The sequence below is a fragment of the Lacerta agilis genome, chromosome 14 (assembly GCF_009819535.1).
Source record: "Lacerta agilis isolate rLacAgi1 chromosome 14, rLacAgi1.pri, whole genome shotgun sequence".
In the NCBI taxonomy this organism is placed as follows: domain Eukaryota; kingdom Metazoa; phylum Chordata; class Lepidosauria; order Squamata; family Lacertidae; genus Lacerta; species Lacerta agilis.
Genome location: NC_046325.1, coordinates 10,115,303 through 10,135,464, shown reverse-complemented (window position 1 = coordinate 10,135,464; position 20,162 = coordinate 10,115,303). Strand labels below are relative to the sequence as shown.

Here is a 20,162-nt window from a genome sequence, read left to right as displayed (position 1 = left end):
TATGTTATTGATGTCCAGCCTAGTTATATATGAGGTGTAAATGAACTGGGATTACATGTATGAAAGAAACTATGGATGTTATCCAACCACTTGAATGCCTACACGTCCCCTTACTCTTCTTCTCCTGCATCCAAAGAGATGCCCACTATCTTCCCAAGAGGCCCTGAACCTCTCCTGAGGAAATGATGGGGTGCAGAGAGAAGAGAAGAAAGGGAACACAAGAACTTGAGAAGCTGCCTTATACTGAGGCCATTAGTTTATCCAGCAGGGCTGTGAACCAAATTTCACCATGCCCCAAGCCAAATTGTTCCTATTTAGGGTAAGCTGGGCATCTAGCAAGTTCATCTGGAAACAAAATAGAAAATTCTTTTCACTAGCACCTTAGAGACCAACTGTGTTACTGAAAAGAATTTTCTATTTTGTTTCGACTATGGCAGACCAACATGGCTACCCACCTATAACAAGTTCATGTGGGACAGCAATGAATTGCAGCAGGTTGGATTATATGAAGCAGATTGATCCAGGGCCACTGTGGAGAGGGGCACCAGTCAGTATGTGGATGCCAGCATCAGGCTGGAAAACTTCACTGAGCCATTTCAAAAAGTAAGGGCGGAGGGAGCCAGGCAATAAAGATACTCATTTCATGTTTTGGTAAAGATGAAGAACAAGCTAACAATCCAGTAATAACGGCCCAGTATTTCTTGTACACTGCCACTCTCAAGATTCAGTTTTCAGCTTGTATCATCACATCTTAAGGAAACCAAACAAGAACCGACACTATGTTGATTACCAACACAACCATTCCCCTACATGTAATGATTATTTTAAGAATTGAGCGAAAAGTGACAATTTCATGGCGACAGTAGTTCCATTAAATCATGGATCATGTTTTGTGTGATTCATTTTGAAGCCCTGAAAACTGAAAATTAAATGTGCACTCCGCAAGAAATTCTAAGCACAGAAAGACACCTCTAACCAATTTTAAAACTCCCAGGATAAACTTGGACTTCTGGAATCTCATACCTTAATTGATATGGGGCTGTGAAGGGAGGCAGGAAGTGACTCACCTTGCCATAGACACTCCTCCAGGCTCTAAGGTGATTTTATATGTCGTGGTCTTCTTTGTGAAATGACCTGAGACCTCCAGGTATTGGGCGGTGTAGTAATAATAATAATAATAATAATAATAATAATAATAATAATAATAATAATACTTCACAAAGCACGGGCAGATAAATATCACCCTAGAGATGGAGCCTTATTCTACACCCCACTCTTATTTGCACCAGGGGTAGTCGATCTATGGCCTTCCAGATGTTGCTGAACGACAGCTCCCACCAGCTTACAGCAGACCATTATTACCAAGGATGATGGAAACGGTAGTCCAGAAAGATCTGGATAGCATAACAGTGCATATAACTACCTCCACTGTTCGGCCACACTGGCAACCTTCTGAATTTATGCTTCTGACCAGAGTAAGAGAGTGATGTCTTGAACCAGTGGTTTTCATCCAGTGTGTTTTGGCATCTTGGGGTGCTTGAATGACGGTCAGGGGTGCCGCGGACAACACTGGCCTCTGTCCCTCTTTCCTTTCCTCCCTCCTCTGATGCCCCCTTGTGACTCAGCCACCCAAAGGTTGGCACAACATGGCTACAAGCTCCTCATGTGAATGGTGCCTCTGGGACTGATCCGGGGGGTGCTTCCAAAACCTCTGTGGGGCAGTGTTAGGAGGTAACATTTGTGGGGGTAGAGAGGCAATTCAGAGACCAGGGGCAGCAGCAGCAGCAAGGAGTGTACAGAGGAGAGGAGGCTGAGGGAACATGCCACAAGGGAGGGTGTTTGAAAAAGTGTGCGAAGCTGCCTGCTCTGCAGACAAGGGGTGACATAACTGGGCTCCTGAGCTGCACAGGGGTACCACTGAAAGAATGCAGTTGGTCAAGGGAGCCGTGGACTCGGAAGGATTAAAAACCTCTGTCTGTCAGGCTGTCATGAAAAGCCCTTCCATCTGTGGTTCAACACAGTAAGCAGAAACAGACACAGCTTGACAGTAATAAAGTTTATTGCTCATTAAACAGGGAGACATCACACTGCACATCCATCCGCTAAGCAGGTCAATAGCAGAAGCTAAAGTTCCTGACCTTTTCATCCCCTGTTTATACCCCCCCCTACTTAACCACTGCAGCCTTTTCTCGACTCTTTGTTCCTGCACTGAGAATACGGATGGGGAAGGAGCTGAATCAGTACTATATTGTAGAGCAGAAGACATAAGCCTTACTCCTTCTCTATCAGCATCTCTGGCTGCCTCAAGCCTTTCAAATTCAGTCTCCACTGGTGATTCCTCTCTGTCCCACCACTCTGAACCTGGTTCAAAGTCTCCCTCCCCCTCAGGTGCATCCTGGGCCACTGGCTGCCACCACTCTTCCTCATCCAGCCAGTCCCTGACTCTGTCTTAGATGTTCCTAAACATGTCACTCAGCTTCAAACAGTATATACATGTTCATTCAAAAGTATCGGGACGGTATTATCCAGGGTCTCTATATCATGATATTGTTTGGACCCTTTCCGTTATTTTTTTACAAGATCCAGCAACTGGAATCAATGTTACATATGTCAGAGAGTGTCAGGGCCAATGGCAGTAGGAAATTAGACAAATGGGGAAAGGATGCAGTTGGCTCACCTCTAAACACATTTTGATAGAGGACTTTTTAGGGGAAAGATGGATGCCTGCCTAGAGGTGGGGTGTTTTTATTTTTCTTGGTTTCCTTGTAGTTCTGGATGTCCTACATTAGCAAGCAAATAGCACAAGATGAGCTTGGAGATCCCTTCCTAACCTGTGATTCTGTGATGTGACAGTTATGTTTACTTCAGCAGTTCTCCTACTGATGATGCACCATAGATTCTAAAAAACATTCCAAAAGTGATTATAACCTCTGTAATTATTAAAATAATGGTAATCAATTCACCCGGAAAAGCTCCACAAGGCAGAATGGGAAATAAAAAAAATTATAAATTAAATCTTAAATGATTAAAAGCAACCCGGTGTTCCATAGACAGCTACAGTAAGGGAGGAGAGGTGAGGCCAGCTTTTTCTTTTCGTTGTTTTGGTTAGATTTCAAATCATAGCATTCAGTGAATTTTTTGTTACACTGCTGAAGTGAATGAGAAGGTGGATACCTGCCTCTTTAGGTACAGAATTGGCAGAGTCTGTGGTCACGAAATACATCCTGTTCAAGTCAGGCTGATGATAGTAATAATATTGTAGAGAGGTAAAGGAGATTCCAGGTGTAGAAGGATATTTGTGATCAGGATGTTGTTGCTGCTGCTTCTCCTGCTGCTTCCCCATATGGTGCCCAAAGTACACACTGTTGTTTGCAGCGGAAATATTCCTGTGCATATTCCACATGAGTGGTATGAACAAGGTGACCTTATCATTGGTGGGATAATGTCTCATATCCATTACATATTCCCCAGCATTTCCTTTAATGAACACCCATTTCATGTCCTTATTAACAACCCAATGTAAGTAAATGGCTCTTAAGATTATTTCGTTTATTCTTTCTACATTTATCTCTGACTATAAAGCACTTGGTGTACTTTGAAACCCAATGGAAGATCAAACCCAATAGTAAGATTATTTTATAACTTGCTTCAAGATACAGTGGTACCTCTGGTTACGTACTTATTTCGTTCTGAAGGTCCCTTCTAAACCTGAAACTGTTCTTAACCTGAAGCACCACTTTAGCTAATGGGGCCTCCTGCTGCCGCCGCGCCGCCAGAGCACAATTCCTGTTCTTATCCTGAAGCAAAGTTCTTAACTTGAAGTGGTATTTCTGGGTTAGCGGAGTCTGTAACCTGAAGCATATGTAACCTGAGGTGCCACTGTACATGGCATCTCTCTATCCTCCAATGAAATATAAATGACTCGCTAGACCTCACAAGTCGCAAGGGCAGTGTTCAGGATCTGCGAACCGTGTGCACACATTGGACACAGAGCCATTGAAATGCTGTCCCCAAACCTGGTAAGCAAGGCATTTGGCTTTGGGAAGGAGTCATGGGCTCTGACAAAATCTAAGAGTCCTGCTGCCTCCTTCCCAAAACTTAGCACTTTCCCAGATTTGGGAACTGTGCCTAGTGATGAAAAGCAACATGGTTAGAAAAACTGAAGATTTCTCAAACTATGCGTTCAGACAAAATGATTCAGATGGAAGAGAGATCCAAAGATTAACTCTAAAGGCACAAAACAATTTCCATATTTCCAACATGATTTAATTGAGGCAGTGGTATTCCTCAGATCTAGGTGTTGTGCACTGTTTAATACCCCATAAAATAGTAATATACTTTATTTGCAGAGTGATTATGAAGTTCTATGCACACATCGTCGCCTTGGTGTTTGCTGTTGATGAGATCAATGAGAATCCCAAGATCTTGCCCAATGCCACTCTTGGATTCCAGATCTATGATAGCCATTTTAATTCAAGGATGACCTACCGAAACACTCTGGATCTGCTCTTTAAATCACATCACTTCGTCCCCAACTACATATGTGGCATTGAGGAAAATGTAGCAGGAGTCATTGGGGGACTTAGCTCTGACACCTCCTTATCCATGGCAGATGTCTTAGGTCTTTACAAGATTCCACAGGTAGAAAATGGGTATTGAAAAATTTGTATTTCATGCCGTTATTCACACCTTTTTTCCTTTTACTAGGAATCTGTTGATGCATGAATATGAAGTGGTAAAATGGAAATGGGAAAAGATTTGCAATATATTGGTATATTTGGGGGGGGGGGTTATAATATTAATACCCAACAATGAACATGAGAGGACCCAGATTCTAAAGGATGTGTGTATAATATATTTAATGGAAGATTGTTCAAAAGGTTCCAGTTTGATGAATGGGAAAACTTGATGGGTTCATATTCCTGAAAGCACTGCCCCAGCTGCATGAGGGGTATGTCAGTCTAACTTCGTAGTGATGCAGCTGACTTACAAAGCCATAAATAACTTGGGACAACAATGTCCCTCTCCCTAGGAATCATAAGATCCCCTTCTTTTTACAGGTATGGTGATTTTTAGTATTGCCCACTTTCAGAGGCTAATCGAAAACAAAATTCTTGTTATTTTTCTGGCATTTGGGGATGGATATATTCTTACCAAGATGGTGTTGTTCTGCTGCATTTCTAGACTTCTTTTTGTTGGGTTTAAAATTATACCTAAGCCGGTCTGATGTCAGTACTGCCTGTTTAAGAAATAGAAGATACAGGTGCTGGTGTTTTGTTCTTAGTTGGCTGAAGCATGGGCATTACTCTGTGTATATAAGGCTCTGTTGCAAACCGTTTACTGCTCCTAGCTTTGGGAGTTGTGGGGAGTGTTGGAGGCTGGGAGTATGGAAGTGAGAGTTTTTTTTATAAAGTGTATTTGTATTTAGTTTAACAGAGTCTCTGGAAGAAGGCTAGAAACTTACAGGGAGTTCTTACTTTGTTAATGTAAATTAAACTCTAGTTTAGAAAAGCCTTTTTCGTTACTCCTGGTGCCTGCTTAAGCCAAGTCAGTTTTTCTGTTGTATTTATTATTATTGGACATATTATAATACTCTAGTAGTTTGGCAAGTCATTCTGTTTTTGTTGAAATTACCCCACTTTTCCAGTTTTTCGATATCAATAGCCTTGTGGCTACTGTTGTGTATAAATATAATGTTTTATCTTCTTCCTTTAGACTTCCTGGCACTATTCCCTATAGGAAACCTTCTTATGTTTTCTTAAATGAATATCTAAACATTTTTTTCATTTCGTTATACACTATTTGCCAAAATCGTACAATGTTTGGGCACTTCCACCATATATGCATCATAGTGCCTTTTCCGGTGCTGCATCGCCAGCAGACATCTCCGCAATTTTTATTCATTTTAGCTATTCTTTCCGCTGTTAAATAATATCTATGTTGCATTTTAAGATAATTTTCTTTCAATATATAACATCTGGTGAAATTCATATCTTCCTTCCACAATTTTTCCCATTGTTCACACATAATATTTTTCCAAATGCCTTGCGCCCACTTAATCATAGATGTTTAACTAATTCATCATTTCTTTCCCACTCTAATAACAAATTGTATAACTTGGACATATTTTTGATGTTTCTTGTATTAAATATTTATTGAATTTCGAGGTTTCTTTTTCAAATCCTATCTTCTTATCTTTTTGTAATCTATATTTAATTTGAGTGTATTGGAAGCAATCAGTAATGTGCGCTTTGATTTCTGCATGATCCTTGAATTTCGAAACAACCATAGGGTTAGCTTTTTCTCTTTTTTAGATTTCATATGGTTCATTTGAACCAGCCACAAATGATCAAATCAAACTGGCTCCCTTCTACCGCATGGTCCCCAATGAAGATCTTCAGTACAAGGGGATTATCCAGTTACTTCTGCATTTTGGATGGAAATGGGTCGGGCTCATCACTCCAGATAATGAAGCTGGAGAACGTTTCTTACATTTCATTGAACCAATGCTTTTCCAGAATGGAATCTGTTCAGAATTCACAGAAAAAATTGAATACCATATGCATTTCACTGGTAACATCGTTGATATGTTGTGTGAAACAAGGCTTTTGTCCCCAGCTTTTATGTCAAGTAAAGCTAATGCAGTTGTTATATATGGGGAAAGTACATCTATAATACGGCTATCACATACTATAGAGATAATGAATACATTTCAGCTGATATTGCCTCCATCTAAGAAGAAGCAACCTGGAGGAAAAGTATGGATTACAACAGCCCAAATTGATTTCATATTATATTATTTTAAAAAATTTGTGAAGGTTAATATACAAATGTTCCATGGTGCTATCTCCTTTGCGATTCACTCCAAGGACATTCAGGACTTCTCAGACTTTCTGCAGAAAGTGAATCCTTCCTGGGCAGATGCAGATGGTTTTATCAGCAATTTCTGGGAAGAAGCATTTGTTTGTTCACTTTCAGACTCCACAGTGTTAGCAGGCACATGTACTGGAGAGGAGAAGCTGGAGAGCCTCCCTGCTCCATTTTTTGAAATGAGCATGACCGGCCACAGCTACGGTATCTATAACGCTGTCTATGCTCTGGCACATGCCTTACATATTAGGTACTTATTTGAAGCCATCCACAAAAGGATAAAGGTTGGAGACAGACTCTCTTCTCAGAATGTAGAGCCTTGGCAGGTATTGTTTCCTTTTATTAAGTATTCACCTTGCAAAGTATTCAGTGTTGTGTGCTGTATTGATATGTAATGTGACTTGGCATTCATCTATAAGTAAATAATTAAAGTAATAAATACATAAAGATTCACCTTAAATTATTTTATTTCCTATGATGATATCAAGCAGACTTTATATTACACAAACTTTCATAAGTGACAGACTAGCAGCAACTACTTGACAAGTTAAAATCTGTTCTAAAAATTTAAATATTTAGGACTGGCACTGTTCCAGTATTTCTACTGGCATTTAATTAGACCAGTGGTTCCTAATTAGCTAATTACTGTGGACCCTTTGTTTTTCAAAAGATAAGCCATGGACCCCTGCGTTTGAAAATTGTGATAACTGTATGGTAGCAAAGCCATTCTATGGAGAAAATGTGAGGTAGCCTCAAATAAGCAAAGAATTTTAAGTATACGAAAAAACAGACCATAAAATTTGTGAATTATCATGCATAAATGACAAAGATTTAGTTGGAGCGGAGACAAATTTTATTTTATTTTAGTACAAATGAACAAATTATGACATTTCTAGCAGCTTCTAAACCTATATCTGTATATTTATCTCTATCTATTTATGTATATATCTGTCAAAAAGGAATCTGACAGAGGGCCTTCTTGGTAGTGACACCCTCCCTGTGGAACACCCTCCCTTCAAATGTCAAGGAAATAAAGAACTACAAAACATTTGGAAGACAGCACAGTCTCAATAAGTGTTTTGTAATAAATTTTTATTAGTTTTTAATTACAATGATCCAATAATAGCCTCATTATATCAATGCCAAATTACAATACAGTTCCTAACATCAATCATTCAAATACCCAATTACATAATTTAGGTTGGCCCCTGTGTGCTAGAATCTGATGAGATTTGACAATTTTCTTTATTTCTGCGTTCCAAAATCTTATTAATTTCAATTATATTCCAGTCATAATAGTAATCCCTTATACAACAGCTGCAATATTGATAACTTCTATTCGTATTAACACATTTAATGATTTATTAGTCTGCAACAGAAGTTCTCAAGCATCCTTGTTCTTCCTGGATATGACATTTAATCTGTCTGAAAGATACTCGGAGTCCAGTGTGATTTTCATGCTCTTTATTCAGCTCCTAGTAGTGAGGAATGTAGTTCCCCCAAAACGTTTGCTTTATATACACTATTTACACAATGGGCCCCATGTGATTGGCTAATTCCGGGATACTCTTGTATGCCAATCAGAGTGCGGATTCACTTCCACCTGGAGCTGGATTGGGTGGCTCCTGCAGACCAATCAGACTGCTGCAATCTCAATCCTATTGTTCTGGGACCAATCAGACTGCTGCAATCTCAATCCTATTGTTCTGGGACCAGTCAGACTGCTGCAATCTCAATCCTATTGTTCTAGGACCAATCAGACTGCTGCAGTTTGGATCCTATTCAACTCAGTACATAACACCCCTCCCCTCTAAGTTCCAGTCCTGCCTGGGAGGTTGCATGCATAGTCCTCAAGGTACGCTGGCCGCCTACGTGTGCGTTGCGGCCTGGGCTGTTCCCTGGTCAGGGGTTCTGGTTCTGGCTCGTGTTCCAAGGCTGCTGGTTGTGATGGGGTTGTTTGGTCTGGCGCAACCAGCTCGCTCTGTCGTGGCTCTGGTTCCGGTGCCCTTTTGGCCTCGCAGGTCCTCTCAGTATTTACTGATTCTGCCTCCCCTGCCAGCCCCTCCTGCTCTACGGGTCTCAATGCCCCACTGTTCCCTTGGGACTCCTCTGACCTGTCCTCCTCCTGGTTTTCTCCTGGGAATCGTCGCCGTAGCTGGTCGCAGTGGCGGCGCCAGCATTGCCCCCCCTCTGTTAGCACCTCGTATGACACGGGGCCCGTCACCCTGGTGACTGTGGCGGGTACCCATGCCGGGCCTGCCCCAAAATTCTTTGTGTACACTGGATCCTGGGCCACAAAGGTCCGGGGGTTCACCCACCACTACCTCATCCTGAGCTCTGTCGGGGTGGAGGCGGTCCAGTCTGATTGCGAGGTGCCGGCCCATTAGTAGTTCAGCAGGGCTCCGGCCAGTTGTTGAGCTGGGGGTGCTGTGCTGTGCTAGAAGGAATGTGGCAAGGCGGTACTCCCAGTCCCCTTGCGTCATGCGGCGTAGGGTGTCCTTGGTGGTCCGCACCATGCGCTCTGCTTGGCCATTGGTGGCAGGGTGGAATGGTGCTGAGCGGATGTGGCGGATGGCATTCTGCGCTGTGAAGGTCTGGAATTCTTCTGGCATAAATGCGGTTCCGTTGTCTGAGACGAGAGTGTCAGGGAGTCCATGGGTTGCAAACAGCCTGCGTAGTACCCGGATGGCTGCGGACGTAGAAGTGGATGGTACCAGTGCGACTTCCAGCCATTTGGTGTAGGAGTCCACCACTATGAAGAATGTTTTCCCCTGGAAGGGGCCCACGAAGTCCATGTGCAGGCGTGACCATGGTGCTCGGGCGGACTCCCAGGACTGCACTGGGGACCTTGGGGGATCTGGGCGGGCCTGGCAGTGTTTGACCCAGGTCTCTATCTCTCCGTCAATCCCTGGCCACCATACATAACTCCTGGCGAGGGCCTTCATTCTCACTACCCCTGGGTGTGTCTCGTGTAGGGCTGCAAGGACCCTTTTGCGAAGGGGCTCAGGAACGACGACCCTGCTTCCCCATAACAGGCACCCCTTGTGGGCCGACAGTTCATGTTTACGGGTTGTGTAGCCAGCGAATTCTGGCCCGGGGCTGCTGCTGGGCCATCCCCTCCACACCCAGTCCAGGACCCGGGAGATGACCCTATCTTTCTTGGAATGGTGTGCAAATTCTTGTGCCTGAATAGGGCGGTTGGGAAGCAGCTCCAGGCTCATAACCTCTTGTGCGGGTGCTGGGTCGGGGCCTGTTTCTGGTAGTGGTAGCCTGCTGAGGGCGTCTGCGTGGCCCATCGCTTTCCCAGGGCGGTGAATCAGTGCATACTGGTAGCCGGCAAGGAAAATTGACCACCTGAGGACGCGAGGAGACAGCACTTGGGGGGTCTGCTTTTCGGGAGCAAACAAACCAAGCAACGGCTTGTGATCAGTCACCACGGTAAAGGGCCGCCCGTACAAGAAATCATGGAATTTTTTTACTCCCTTCACGATTGCCAGACCTTCCTTGTCGATTTGTGAGTAGTTCCGCTCAGCTGCGGTGAGTGTCTGGGAAAAGTATGCCACTGGCACCTCTCTTCCATCTGGGAGTTGGTGTCCAAGGACAGCGCCGATGCTGTAGGGTGAGGCGTCGCATGCTAGCACCACCGGCAGCCTCTCGTCGAAGTGTGCCAAGACCGAGTTTGAGATGAGCAAGTCCTTGACTGCCTGGAATGCGGCCTCCTGGTGCTGGCCCCACACCCAAGGGGCCCGCTTGTCCAGGAGTCTGTGTAGGGGCTCTGCTACTGCTGCCTTATGGGGAAGGAAGGCATGGTAAAAGTTCAATAGCCCCAAGAAGGCCTGAAGTTCAGTCTTGCCCTTGGGCGCTGGGGCATTACAAATGGCCCGTACCTTGTCCCCAGTCGGGTAGACCCCTTCTGCATCCACCATAAATCCCAGAAAGTCCACCTGAGGCACTCCTAGTAGACACTTTTCCCGCTTCACCTTGAGACCCGCTGTCTGGAAACGGTGCAGAACGGTGCGAAGGCGGTCCTCAAACTCCTCTGCCGTGGGCCCGGCAATCAACACATCATCGAAGAAGGGGGTGACGCCAGGAATCCCTTTAAGCAGCGAGTCCATTATATTCTGGAATATGCCTGGTGCCACGCTGACACCGAATCGCAGCCGCTTTACATTGAACGCTCCCCTGTGCGTCACTATCGTCTGTGCCTCTGCTGTGGCTTCATCTACTGGCAGCTGTTGATAGGCTTGGGCCAAGTCCAGCTTGCCAAAAAAAATTGAGGACATGGCTGACTACTGGCACTGGGTATGCGTGGGCCATGTGGGCCTTGTTTATGGTACATTTGTAGTCTGCGCAGATGCGGACCGAACCATTAGGCTTGACGGGTGTGACGATCGGGGTTTCCCAGGTGGCATTAGGCACAGGCTCCAGCACTCCTTGCTCCACGAGCCGGTCCAATTCCTCATCTATACGGGGTTTCAGGGCGAACGGGACCCGGCGGGCCTTGAGCCTGACAGGTCGTACTGCGGGGTCCAGCTGTAGGGCAATGGGGGGGCCCGTATACTGTCCCAATTTCCCATCGAAAACTGCCGGAAACTCCTTGCATATGGCGTCCACATCCACTTGTAAGCTAGTGCGGTTCACCCCGGTGACGGCTAGCCCCAGTGGTCCAAACCATGCCAATCCCAGTAAGCTAACATAGGAGCCCTTGACCACGAGCAAGTCCAGTTGCCGCGTCCGCCCTCGATATTGCACCCTGAAGGTCCCCACCCCCATTGTGGGCACCTTACGTTTCTGGAAGTCCCGGAGGGTGAATGGGGCTGGCCTGAGTTTGGGACCCCCACTAGGGCACAGTTTCCTTAAAGTCCGTGCCGAGATTATGGATAGGGTTGAACCTGTGTCCAGCTCCATGCGGCACGGGGCCCCCTCTATCTGTACCTCTACATAAATTTTCTCTATGTTGGGGTGGGGAAACTGGTATACCTGGTAGTCCGTGGTCTCTGTCGAGTTGCCTTGGTGCGTTGGGGCCCAGGACCTGGGGCTCTTGGGGCGGTCATCTGATGCCTGGCGTCGGATGGGCCGAGCCCGACACACCCGGGCGATGTGGCCTGATTTTCTGCACTGCCTGCACTCGGCATTGCGGAAACGGCAGGTCCTCCTCTCGTAATTCTCCCCGCAGCTTGCGCAGTTCCCTCCTTCTGGTCGAGGCAGCTGTGGTGTGTGCACGGCTTGAGTGCGCCGCTGTACTTTGTGCACCTCCTCCCTGTCTGATCCTGAATCGTCGATGAGGTCCTCGTGGTGGACCCTTGGTTGGGACAGCACGCTCGGCCGTGCCTCTTGCATCGACCTCTCGGCGGCTTCTGTTGCCAGGGCCTCCTCCAGAGCGACCTGGAACGTTAGGTCCTTCTTGGCATAGAGGCGTCGTTGCAGCTTCTCGTCCCTCAGGCCACTGACGAGGCGGTCACGCAGCATGTTCTCCAACTCTGAGAAGTTGCAGAACCGAGCGGCTTGGCAGAGGGAGGTCACAAACCCCGTTATGGTTTCCCCAGGGGCTTGCCGCTTTGCATAGAAGGCATTTCAATGAGCCACCACCAAGGGCTGTGGCGAGAAGTGCCCCTTCAGCTGTTCCACTATTGTTTTGTAAGGAACGGTAGCGACATCATCAGGTGCAAGGAGAGCCCGGGCGATTTCGAATGTCTCCTCTTCACAGACGCTGAAGAATATCACCCTCTTCTTGGCATCGTTGGTGACCCCTTTGGCTTCTAGAAGAAAGGTGAAACGGGTGGCGTATCCTTCCCAGTCTCCTGATGCTGGGTTGAACGGCGAGAAGCTGCTGTCCGTTGCCATCTTGAGTTCCTTGGGACCCGGAGCTGAAGCCTGGATACACGGTGCGAGGCAGCTGTGCGGCAGGTGGCGTTGCTGCGGTGCTGTGTGTGGCAGTCAGCTCAGCGGGATCCCACCTTCGTCGCCAGTGAAAGATACTCTATACACTATTTATACAATGGGCCCCACGTGATTGGCTAATTCCGGGATACTCCTGTATGCCAATCAGAGTGCGGATTCACTTCCACCTGGAGCTGGATTGGGTGGCTCCTGCAGACCAATCAGACTGCTGCAATCTCAATCCTATTGTTCTGGGACCAATCAGACTGCTGCAATCTCAATCCTATTGTTCTGGGACCAGTCAGACTGCTGCAATCTCAATCCTATTGTTCTAGGACCAATCAGACAGCTGCAGTTTGGATCCTATTCAACTCAGTACATAACACTGTCCATGTTGTTTCTTCCTGTCCTTATAAAATATTATGTCTATTTTTACCAGTTGTTACTGCTATCCATCATTCTTTAAGCGGAGATGATATCCTGATGTTATTCCAAAAGTTTGTCCCTCACTCAGTCCCATGCTGCTTTGTTTTTGCAACTTTAAACAATAGCTGAAAAAGTCAATTTATCCCAATTTATTTATTCACTTTCTTTCTTTTCACCATTCCCTCAGTTTAGGGAAAAGAGTGATCTGATACCCTGCCAATGCCTTGTATTGGGAAGTTTTTAATGTTTGATGTTTTATTATCTTTTTATATATGTGCCACCCATTCTGGGCAGCTCCCAAGCAAATGTTAAAAAAAACCACACTGAACCCTTTTTGTACTTCCAAGATTAGATGAGTCCCCAACTCATAAGGCAAGATTCACTCAAAACCCTCCTTACAAGCAGTGGGATAGTCCTTTAAACTTGATAGTCATTGAAGCAATTAGAAGTTCTTTTCAGTTAAAATGTAGGGAGCAAGAGGAAGGGATCCCTTACATATATATCTTTTATGATAGGCATGTGAACCTTGGAGCAAACCATTAGCACTCTCTCCTCCCTCCCTCCAATTGCAAGAGCCCTAATAAACTGTGTCAGAGGTTTTTCCCCCCAATCCCACCTCACTTGCCATCCAGCGTGGAAGGTTTTCCCAGTGCAATTAACAAGAGAAGTGAGTACCCTGGCAGGGGATGGTGCTGCAGACCTCCTGGGTGCATTCTGTGGAACCTCTGGGGTCCCAAGACCCCTAACAGGGAAACAAAGAATTAGACAATCTGTTGCATGAGGATAATGGCATAAATTGGCCAAGTGGAGTGTATCTCAAGCAGCCTGAAATGACCCTTGTGGCCAAGTGCACCATGTTCCGACCCACATGTGGGTGTCTGGTGTGCATGCGTGGTGTCGTGCGTTGCATGTGATGTCACACACTGGGAGGAGCCCTGGCAGGCCCCCTGGCCTTTCAGAGGACACTTTAGGGGTTCTCCCAACGGCATTCAGAGTCTGTAAGGGGCTCAATCCACCCCTCCCACTGCTCCGTAGAAGCCCACTGCTGCAGTAGGAGGTGGCAATGCAGCCCATCATCACAGCAGTAGGAGAGCCCGCCAGAGCCCTTCCAACTGCAGAATATTGAGGGGCTCTGGCCCTCTCATTCAACATTTTCAGGGCGTCTGGGCACCAGGGCCCTGCAGAGATAGTGCCAGTGCTTGTTGCTTTCTGTAGTTTCTCATTGTCAGATAATATGCATGAAAAAGTGCGGCTTTCATGGTAACTCAAACAAACAGAGCCAGGAAAAGATCTTAAATTCTCCCAGGAAAACCTGAATTATCTTAGTAAGACTATTAATAAACACTTCATAGACATTTTGTTTCCCTTTCCACCTAGCTGCACTCATTCCTGCAGAGGTTCTCATTCAACAACAGTGCTGGGGATGAAATTACATTCAATGAACATGGAGAATTAGCAGCTGGCTTTGATATTACAAACCTGGTCACTTTCCCAAATAATTCCTATGTCAGGGTCAAAGTTGGAGAGCTGGATCCTCAGGCCCCTCCTGGAAAAGAGCTCTTGATGAACGGGGATGGAATCCAATGGCACAGAGTCTTCACTCAGGTAAGGAAATCACTGCACACAGGTGGGAGAGCATGTATTTTTTCCACTTGAGGTGAAAAGGGAAGTGATGCCCACTACTAATAATGAAGACACAAATAATTTTATTATTAAATAAACAAATGAAACAGAAGACATGTCACACCAAGGTAGCTCTCCACTTAGCGACATTAGATAGAATGCTCAGTAACTGTATCCTTGTGAATGAACATTGTATATTTGTGAGTTTTTCTGATGCTGCTTGAGACTCTAGTGTTGAATTGGAATGATAGAAGCAGGGGTGTACGAAGGTGTTTGTCAGGTTGGCCCCTCCCACAGGCCCAGGCCCAAGAGGAGCCCCTGCAAAATCATGCCTTGCTTGGAGTGGCTTGCAGCCCAGCTGCCCATCCATGTACTCCATGGGCTGCTGGGCAAGGCATGCAGGCTCCTCTCAGTGCCTCAGGGGAGGAATCCATGTGCTTGTCATAGTCCTGAGCTGCCAACCATGGCAGAGCTCAGTGGAGGGAGAAGCCAGACAACCAGCCAAATCTCTGGAGGGTACTTGCCTGGAGGAAGAGTCCATATACACGCTCCAGTCCAGTTGTAAGATCAGGAGTATCTCAGTTCACGTTGTCAGACAATCTGGGGGCCAAGAAAGCTGAGGGTCAAAAATCAGGAGAAACAAGAAGCAGCAAGGTTTGATCAGGAATGGCAAATGTTGTTTCCAGCAACTGACTGAGGCTGGAAACCCTGCTTAAAAAAGCTGGAGCCAGCAGGTTCTCATCAGGAACAAGAAGGCTGATCAACGGCAGGTGGAGTCACTTCGCCTTCTGCTCCTTCAGGCTGCTGCTCACAAGGGAAGCCGACTCCTGACCCATGACACCACTGGCATAGGTCATCAGAAGAGCTGTGCACTTCCAAATCCCTACTTAGCTGTTGGCACTATTATAAGTGTGAGTAGAGCACCAAGCTTAGCTCTGAGGAAAGAAAAGAGAGGCTGGTGGATGGCGTTGCAAGATATTGAAGGCGGGCAGGTTTTTTGTCAAGTGAGGGAGGCAGGCAGGCTGACCCACCAACCAACCAAAGAGGGCAGGAGGAGGAGCACAAAAGGTGATGAAAAGCAAAGTTTTAGAAATTCCTGTTCCATGGTCTCTTCCGACTTTGGAAGCATTGATATCTCCTTGTCAATGGTGCAAGGGATGGTGGGGGTGCCAAAATAGCTCCTTGCCAAGGGCACAAGGGATCCTAGGTACACCTCACATAGAAGGCATCAATATCCTAACAAGCAGGTCTCAGTTTTACTGGAACTAAAGGTGGCAATATGATTGCTCCTGCTTTGAGGATATATATTGTAAAGAAAAAGAGCACTAGGTGAAATTCACCCACAGTTGACTACTTAATGAGAAATCTTCAGTATTTCTGCCCAGAAAGGAATAATTATTTTACAACATACATATATATAAATATATATATATGCTGCATTAATTCCATTATATATCCAACAGTGCCAGTTTCAGCCTAAATAAATTCTGTATAAAGTAAAGAACCATTAGAATATTGATTTAAGATTGTTCTCTTTCAGGTTCACACTATTAAATATTTTTGGAATGTTTTAATGCCCACATCCATTTTGCTTTTGTATTGTTAACCCAATAATTGCTAAATCCCATTCCCATTTCCTTTTATATGAAGGATGAAGAGATTCTTTTGCATATAGAGAATATGGATTCTACATTTCACATTTCTGGCCCTCCTATTTACTGATAGATCACCTGATATTAAATGAATCCTCTGAAACATTTTCTTCATATTAACCTCTTCATGTCTCTTTGGATAGGTGCCACCCCTTTCCTTATGTAATGCCAAATGCCTTCCAGGTTATGAGAAGAAAAAGAAGGAGGGGAAGAAGTTCTGTTGTTATGACTGTGATCCATGTCCTCATGGGATGTTCTCAAATGAGAAGGGTGAGAGGTGCCATATTAGCATATACACAGTGGTGGAGGAAGCCTCTTCGCTGCCAGGGGCGGTGGCGCGGAGGCACCCCCCTGGGGGCGGGGCACGGTGCATGCATCGTGGCATCACGATGCACGTCAGATGCACTGCACATGCCCGGATTTCCACCCATGCGTAATACATCCAGGCCGGGGGAAAACCGCCGAAAGGAGAGAAAAAACGGAAGCAAAGCTTTGCTTCCCTTTTTCCAATTTTCAGGGTTTTTTCCACTGCTGGGCTCCCTGGGTGGAGCCATGACATGGAGGCAAGGGGAGGGCCAGCGAGGAGGGGCGCCCCTCCTCATTGGCCTGCCCCTCGATTCCATGCCGCGGCTCCGCGGGCCAGCCAGTGCCGAAAAAAGGCCGAGCGAGGTCTTGGAAGCGCTGATCCCGGCTCCCTTTCAGCCCCGCCCCTTTGCCCAGGCCTCCATTGTTGAATGTGCTGCAGAGGGAGGTTGTTTGTTTTCCCAGCAACATGTGACTGGCTGATTAGATTATCTGTCTGGAAACTGTAGAAATGGCTCCCTTTCCTTCAGAAACTGCAGAAATGTGAGTTGAACCCCATAAAAAATGGAGCTTTTCCTCTTTGCTTTTCTCCCTTTCCAAAAAGAGCTTTGCTTTTCTCCCTTTGCTTTTCTCAGCTGCAAAACTTTTAGCTGATCCTCAAAAAAAAAAAAAAAAAAAAAAACCAGGGCTTTTCCCTTTGCAAAAAAAGCTACAAAACATTTAGCTGCTCCTCAAAAAAACCCAGGGCTTTTCCCTTTGCAAAAAAGCTGCAAAACGTTTAGCTGATCCTCAAAAAAACAGGGCTTTTAGAGCAGGAAAACCAGAAAAAATATTTTTTTTCCTTGTTTCCTCCTCTAAAAACGAGGTGCGCCCTATGGTCCGGTGCGCCCTATGGAGCGAAAAAATATTGTGCGAAAGTTTTGGGGAAGGGAGGATGGAATAGAATAGCAGTTTTTTCTCTAAAACCAAGGCTCTTTGGGGACAGTGTTAAAATCCTATAAAAATCACCTCTCTTGCTTCCAAGATTTCAGCTGTAATATTTATCTGATTTCATTATGAACTATCTATGGTTCTCAGAAAATGCAGGAGGAGCACTAAATGCATAGTTTTCCATATAGGAAATATCAGGTTTCATGCTTAACTTTATCTTCAAAGCATCTAGGGCACAAGCATTTGCACTAGAAGTTTTGAAACTTCCTTATTGAAAAACTATGTTAAGTGGACTCCTGATTTTAAAAACACCCTTAAGCATATTCTGGATTATTTCCAATTGTCATGCAACCTTTTTCAGGATTGGAAACCTGTGCCAGATGTCCTCCAGATCAATACCCAAATGAAGAGCAGAATCAATGCATTCCCAAGAAAACAAACGTCCTAAGCTTTGGGGAAACTTTGGCCATTGTTTCAACTTTCTCTGCGCTTTTATTCTCTCTGATCACAGTTGTGGTACTTGGCATTTTCATTAAGCACCGGGACACTGCCATCGTCAAAGCCAATAACAGAAGCCTCACTTACATTCTCCTCATCTCCCTCCTCTTGTGTTTCCTGTGCTCCTTGGTGTTCATTGGAATGCCTAATAAGGCAACCTGCCCACTCCGACAAACGGCTTTTGGCATTGTCTTCTCTGTGGCCCTCTCCAGCATCTTGGCCAAGACTATTTCAGTGGTTTTGGCATTCATGGCTACCAAGCCAGGGTCCAGGATCAGGAGATGGGTAGGCAAAAAACTGGCTTATTCCATTGTCCTTTCCTGCTCTGTGATTCAAGTAGGAATCTGTGTTTTCTGGTTGGCAACCTCTGCCCCATTCCCAGATGTGGATATGCACTCAATGAGTGAAGAAATTATATTCTTATGTAATGAAGGGTCAGTTCTCATGTTCTATGGTGTTTTAGGCTACATGGGCTTCCTGGCCAGTATCAGCTTCACTGTGGCCTTCTTAGCCAGGAAGTTGCCTGACAGTTTCAATGAAGCCAAGTTCATCACCTTTAGCATGCTGGTCTTCTGCAGTGTTTGGTTCTCCTTTATTCCCACATACTTGAGCACTAGAGGAAAATACATGGTGGCTGTGGAGATCTTCTCCATATTGGTTTCTAGTGCTGGGCTGCTGGGTTGCATCTTTTCCCCTAAATGCTACATTATTGTGGTGAGGCCTGAGCTGAATAACAGAGAGCAGTTGATACGGAGAAAGATGTAAATAAAAGAATAGATATAGGTAGGTATCCATGTTGGTCTGCCGTAGTCAAAACAAAATAAAAGAAATCCTTCTTTGTGAAATGACCTGAGACCTCCAGGTATTGGGCGGTGTAGTAATAATAATAATAATAATAATAATAATAATAATAATAATAATAATACTTCACAAAGCACGGGCAGATAAATATCACCCTAGAGATGGAGCCTTATTCTACACCCCACTCTTATTTGCACCAGGGGTAGTCAATCTATGGCATTCCAGATGTTGCTGAACGACAGCTCCCACCAGCTTACAGCAGGCCATTATTATCAAGGATGATGGAAACTGAAGTCCAGAAAGATCTGGATAGCATAACAGTGCATATAACTACCTTCCACTGTTCGGCCACAGTGACAATCTTCTGAATTTAAGCTTCTGACCAGAGTAAGAGTGTGATGTCTTGAACCAGTGTTTTTCAACCAGTGTGTTGTGACACCTTGGGGTGCCTTGAATGATGGTTAGGGGTGCCGTGGACAACACTGGCCTCTGTTCCTCTTTCCTTCCCTCCCTCCTCTGATGCCCTCTTGTAATTCAGCCACCCAAAGGTTTGCACAGTCTTCACTACAATTTCCTCATGTGAATGGTGCCTCTGGGGCTGATCAGGGGGTGCTTCAGAAGCCTCTGTGGGGCAGTGTTAGGAGGTACCTTTTGTGGGGGTAGGGAAGCAACTCAAAGAATGTAGTTGGTCAAGGGAGCTGGGGACTCGGAAGGACTGAAAACCTCTGTCTGTCAGGCTGTCATGAAAAGCCCTTCCATCCGTGGTTCAACAATTTAAGCAGAAACAGACACAACTTGACAGTAATTAACTTTATTCCTTAGTAAACAGGGAGACAACACACTGCACATCCATCTGCTAAGCAGGTCAATAGCAGAAGCTAAAGTTCCTGACCTTTTCATCCCCTGTTTATACCCCCCCCCTACTTAACCACTGCAGCCTTTTCTCGACTCTTTGTTCCTGCACTGAGAATACGGATGGGGAAGGAGCTGAATCAGTACTATATTGTAGAGCAGAAGACATAAGCCTTACTCCTTCTCTATCAGCATCTCTGGCTGCCTCCAGCCTTTCAAATTCAGTCTCCACTGGTGATTCCGCTATGCCCCACCAGTCTGAACCTGGTTCAAAGTCTCCCTCCCCCTCAGGTGCATCCTGGGCCACTGGCTGCCACCAATCTTCCT

General features: G+C 45.6%; 1 protein-coding gene across 1 annotated transcript; it reads left to right on the top strand.

Moving 5' to 3' along the window:
* The first annotated feature begins 4,356 nt into the window (after nucleotides 1–4,356).
* On the top strand, nucleotides 4,357–18,947 carry LOC117057365 (vomeronasal type-2 receptor 26-like). The gene is made up of 5 exons (XM_033168208.1): nucleotides 4,357–4,641; nucleotides 6,315–7,196; nucleotides 14,554–14,781; nucleotides 16,595–16,721; nucleotides 18,046–18,947. The coding sequence occupies exons 1-5, from the start codon at nucleotides 4,357–4,359 to the stop codon at nucleotides 18,945–18,947; spliced, it is 2,424 nt and encodes an 807-aa protein (XP_033024099.1).
* Nucleotides 18,948–20,162: the final 1,215 nt, after the last annotated feature.